General features: G+C 41.8%; 1 protein-coding gene across 1 annotated transcript in view; it reads right to left on the bottom strand.

Annotated features, from left to right (window-relative positions):
• Nucleotides 1–5,798, bottom strand: part of LOC106667369 (serine/threonine-protein phosphatase alpha-3 isoform-like) — a 64,089-nt gene that overhangs the window by 20,426 nt on the left and 37,865 nt on the right. Inside the window, exon 2 of the mRNA XM_014395276.2 lies at nucleotides 546–751. Within this exon, the coding sequence (XP_014250762.1) occupies nucleotides 546–751 (206 nt within the window). The remainder of the gene's footprint in view (nucleotides 1–545; nucleotides 752–5,798) is intronic.

Genomic DNA, 5,798 nt, shown 5'->3' with positions numbered 1-5,798 from the left:
GGTTCACTTTGGCAATTCATGTCGAGAGACGTGGTTGTAGAAGTCCTTCAACCTGATGATGAGCTAAAAGGCTCGAAATCCGGATCGTTGCAAAACAACTTACTGTGAGTAGGAACTATCCTTTTAAAAAGTATTGAACACCACACTCACTCCATCATTTATCATTTCTATTATCATTGTTTATTCGAAGCAGGTTCGTTATATATTAAAAAATCAGAAAAAGTGAAATAACTCCGAAATTGTTGCGATTCGGACCATAGTTAATTAGGACTTTTTGGTTCCATTTTTAATGTAGAATCTACTGGCAAAGATTGGAACAGTAGCCGAATACCCTGTATAAAAGGGGGAAAAAGTGAATCGTCTTATCGTGAAGGGTGAAAACCCTAAAACTCCAGTTCTAACTTCTTAAATCGTCGTTCTTCCTTCCGCCCCGGCGAAGTTTGAGAAGTTTCAAGTGCGTTTTGATTAGGAGAAAGTCCAATTGATTCAGTTTTTATCTTGTTTTAAAAGCGGTCTCGTGATGGTTTTTTAGTTTTTTCCCTTACCTGTCGACGTAGTCGCCTAGGAATAGGTAGTTGGCGGACGGAGGGTATCCGAGTTTGTCCAGGTGCCGCAGGAGGTCCTGGAACTGGCCGTGTATATCGCCGACGATGTTGACCGGAGAGCAGAGCTCGAGGAGCATCGGCTGGCTCAGAAGGATGTCCCTCGCGATCTGGCAGAGGTCTCGGATCTGCCATTCGGCCAGGGTCATCTGAAAATCGAAACGTAACGGTTGAGCAAACATTTCAGAACGGGGTTTAAAGAGAGCGACACTCTTGTCCAATGTCAATTTACAAACCGATCCTTATTCGGATGGAAAGTCGAGTATGAATTGCGACACTCGGCTTTGCCCAATCATTGTAAAATTTCTTGATAGATTTCATCCCAATAGAGACAATTCTGCATACACAATCAAGAAAAGAAAATTCTAAAAAAAATTCGCAGATTTCTCTTTTATAACTTCTTGTTTGCACGAGGACCCCCAGGAATGCGACGAGGCTCATCTTGTGGCAACTTTTGATCATGTGGTAACCCGCCGTTTGTGTTAATACTTGTAAATCACGGTTGCCTCGTCGAGACTACTTTTCAACGCGGTTTCTCTTCGGTTTGCAAAGGAGACGGCTTGGGATTTCAGCCCGATGGGAATTTCAAATTAACCATAACGCGCCAGTAATCGTTCGAACAAATTGTTAACATTAAAAAGAAAATTGCATAATCTGTTATGTAACATTCGTCGAGATAACGCAGGAAGGTGTCAGCCGTGTCCGTCTGATGACGTCGGAAGAGATCGCGTTTCAAATCCAAAACTTCAGCATGATCGCATTCCTTTTTTTATTTTTAATTAGCTATAAATTGAATCCCGCACTCTTGGCAAAGTGCCTTCTCGATTTCTGCCGGTCGAATACGGTTATACATCACAAAAGCCGTTTTAGTCTGAATAGCCTCTTTTCCAGCACCCTTCCTTTTTTTTTTAATAAAGTATAATTGCCACGGTTAGAGTTCAATACATTCAACCAGAGAGAGAGAGAGAGAGAGAGAGAGAGAGAGAGAGAGAGAGAGAGAGAGAGAAAGACACACCAAGAGAGAGAGAGAGAGAGAGAGAGAGAGAGAGAGAGAGAGAGAGAGAGANTATATATATATATATATATATATATATATATATATATATAAAGAGAGAGACAGATAGATAGAAATAGAGAAAGAGAGGGTGAAAGAGACAGTGAAAAGAAGAGAGTCTAGGCTGATAGAAAGTGAGAGGGGCAGGCGAATAGATAAATGGACAGAGAGATAGATAGAGTGAATAAGTGAGTGTGTGAGAGAGAGAAAGAGAGAAAGAGGGTGAGAGAGAGAGAGAGAGAGAGAGTGTTAGATTGTTTATTTAATCACGCAAAGTCTCTTTGACCAGTCTTACACTAATCGTGGAGTGTATTTATGTGCAACTGGGGCAAAGGGTAGAGAGAGATCTTGGCATGTTTACAGTCCATGTTGGACTGATCTATCAACTTTCTGGGTCCGTCTGTTTTCGCTGGTTTACGTTGTATTCATAAATTAATAAGATAAATGATCACTGCTGACCTGTTCAACATGAGTTCATCCAGCCACCGGCAGATCGACTTTCATCAGATTATCACATAGAACGATTGCCCAGCTTTTGATACTCGGTTTTATTGTTTGTTTCTTGTTATTTGGTAACAATAGAGTTATTATGAAAATATTTGGTTTTGTCTTAGATGCATTTTTTCCCCTTCGTGATGTGCCTGAGGACACAAGGTACTTTTAATTTTAGGCCGGGCCCTTGTACAAACGTTTTTAACCGGTGGCAATTAAATTCGACACGTCTCGCCGGGATTGAATCGTCAAAGATGGTTTGCCGTTGATCCCGGGCCAAAAGGGAAAGATTTTTTTTCATTCTTTAAACGGAAACGGCCGTAATTGGAGTCGGGACAATCGTCTTTCATGATCTTCAAAAGACTTGAACAAATATAAACCGGGGAGGAAGTGGAAGAAGATAGGCCGTCCTCCAAACTGAGGACAACCTCTTCCCCAAAGTTCAGCCCAGGTTTAGGCACAAAAAGTCGGAGTTCCATGTGAGCCTGACAGACGGGAGGAAGCCGAAGAGGAAGGAGAAAGCTGACCCACTAAATTTGAACGAGGCCCTTATCGGGACGTTCAAATTTTTCGAAATCTGCCCCCTTTCTTTCTTCCCCGGCCGACGCGTCTCGCTTTTGTCCTTTCGAGATCGAAACACAAGCCCCAAGTGTATTTCGGAGACTGCCGGATCGTTAGAATCTTTATTGGTTCGGTTTACTTCCTTCTGAACTTTGCGGCCGGAGGACTTTCACTCGTGGTCTTCGCACGCAACTCTGATTATTTGCCATCGTGACGCCGGGAAAATGACAATGTGCGTCCCGGTCCTCGGGGTGCTCGGTAGTTTTGAAGAAAGTCAGATCGTGAGTAAAAGTCCCCGACATTTAGGGCACTTTCAAATTTTCATAAATACTCTTTAAATTTTTTTTTAGTGAATGATAGTTGAAAAAATCCCAGGATTTGGGGGTGGAGGCTTATATGCTGAGTATTTAGATTTTGCTCAAAAATTCTAACAAGCTTTTTTTAAATCCTGGGAACTTCTTATAAATCCATTAGAATAAGCGGTTTAGTTTGCATAAATCTGTGGTGGATCAGGTTAAACGAACAAAAAATCCGACAAGCTACGCTTATGCTCAACCTTCATAACTGCCAACCAGTGCACATTAACAAGATACCACCATCCAACCAAGTCTGCTGGGCTTTATTTAGATAGTAGACTTACATGGAACAAGATTAAAACGGCAAGAACTTAACAAAAGATATGGACTTCACAGACGCCTACCGAACTAACTAAACATAACAAACTAACCGCTTACAAAACACTCATCAGATCTATTTGGACCTGCGGAGTTGAACTGTGGGGTCTCGGCCAAATCGTCCAATATCCAACGAATTCAATATTTTCAACCTAAAGTTCACCGCCGTATCCTCAATGCGGTTCAAGTATGGAGAATTGGCTGGCCAGGCTAAGACCCTGATGGTATGCTGTTGAAGGTACATTTTTACTATGCGAGGGACATGTGGACGGGCATAATCGTGGATTAGAGTAGGATTGTCGCTGATTTCATCGAGGATAGGCAACTCATGATGTTCCAAAATTTCATGCAGCCATCAAAGACGCCCCACGAACAACAACCAACTCTGTGCGACTCTCCATCGAAATTCCCGCCCACACTCACTGAGCTACGTTGAAAAGGTCGGCTCTGGGAAAAACTGCAGGCTTTGCATCTTTCATTTCGCCTTCTCCACACTCTTCCACGCCCATCTGGAGATCGTAGAGCAAATCTACACTCATCTGTAAGACGTACAGCAGACCAATCGTCCAAAGACATCGATCAAACTGGGACAGACAACATTGCTTTGTTCTCGAGCAAATGCGAGCTGTGTAACTCTGAGCGTTCTGGACAATTCTGGTCATCTTACAGGGCGAAAACCCATCAGACCATACTGACTTCGATCTTCTTCGAGCAGTGCGTTCAGAAAGTTGGACAGCTTGAACTTCCTGGAGCTGATGAATCGCTTGACCAACAGTAAGGTGCTGGTTTCGCAAAATTCTCAAAGTCAAAAACGGTCATCCGGTGATTCTGTTACCCTTGGGTGTCCATAACCGGGCCTTCTATGGTAGGACCCATTTGTTGGAAAACTTCTAACTGCGTTTCACATAGTTTCGTAGGGAACTCCGATGGCCATAGCTGCATACCTGATGGAATGCACCACACCACGCGCAACATCCCCAGCACTGAGTGGCATTTTTAACTTTAAACATTGAAATTAAGTAAGCAAAGATACAAACCAAACAGTTTATTGCTTCAGAATTCAAATGAGACTGATTTTAGATTTTAAATTCCGTAAAAGTTAAACATTAAAAAATCCTTTGTCCCTGTTTTGGATTAAGGATTAAGTGTGTTTGCTTCTAATTGATATTCCCAATTTACAAACCATAGCATAAACAAGCATTTATTGATAAAAACAATGAGACAAATTAAGGCAGAATTTTCTATTATCGTGAAAATGAAAAAAAATCAGCTGGGTGGAAATTTTGCCTGTCAGTGTACATACATTATTTTAATAGAATATATCTGTCCAAAATTCCAACGAACACCAAAGCACCGTCTATTCATAAATTTTGTGTGACACCGTCACCAAATGGCTCCCCCAACGTTTATAAAACAGCTTAAACCGTTTGTTCCTCCGTTGTAAATTCCGTCGTTCGATCCGAGTTCCTCGTCGATCGCGGTCGATGGCACCTAGGAGTTGGCACACGGTCAGAAAAAAGCGGTACCGCGCGGACGCCGGCGTTGCCCAACCGGTGTCTTCATCTCCGGCCCGTCTTCGAATAAATTTGATTAAAATTCTCGATATTGCTCAATCTCCTCTTCTCATCCTTCGCCCCCTCACGGCCGGAATCGAAAAAAAGGGGCGATAGTGGAGAAATCCGTGAGAATCCAATTTTCTCCCGGCCCGATAATAATTTTTTCAAAACGTTATAATTTGTTCGAGCGGCTTTGCAATTATACATGCACTTTTTCTTCTCTTTTATAAATGTATATTATGGGAACTCTGCTCATTTCACTGTATTCAGAGGGTTTCTTTAATCAAACGGCCATATTGATTAATTACAGCCTATGTGATTTCCGTTTAGCCGAGCCCATTTTATATTATCATAAAAAAACGGAGAGAACATAAATCGCACAGATTTAGCGCTGAAGATGGCGAGGGTCCTAAATGCGTCTGACATACAAAACAGGGAGGACGGGCAGACCGAACCTACAGGTTCATCACCCCGCTGACCCAAAGGGGTAATCTCACAAAATTGTTTTTCCTTTCTTTCTTCTCTCTTGTTTTTACATCGTTTTATTTATTTTTTATTTCAAACGCTACGGCGTGGTTTCTGGAGAAGACGTGCTGCAAAATAATAAACTTCATGTGCGACGGGACTTTCTCCAGCTTGGATTTCGTTGCCCTTGAACTTGTGGGCTATTTTCGCGATGTTGCCGACGTTCCCTTTTCCTATTTTGAAGGGAAAACTTCCTACTGAAGGGAAAACGCATGTTTCGTGCAGATTCTTCATTTGAAAGAAAGAAAAGGAAATATGCGAAAAAAATTGTGGTTTCATAAGACATGGTTTCGTATAATCTTATACTTACTTATTTCAATTAATTATTCTTTTT

This window comes from Cimex lectularius, unplaced genomic scaffold (assembly GCF_000648675.2).
Source record: "Cimex lectularius strain Harlan isolate CLEC.00 unplaced genomic scaffold, Clec_2.1 scaffold10, whole genome shotgun sequence".
Lineage (NCBI taxonomy): Eukaryota > Metazoa > Arthropoda > Insecta > Hemiptera > Cimicidae > Cimex > Cimex lectularius.
The sequence above is the reverse complement of the archived record's forward strand: the minus strand, read 5'-3'. Positions and strand labels throughout refer to the sequence as shown.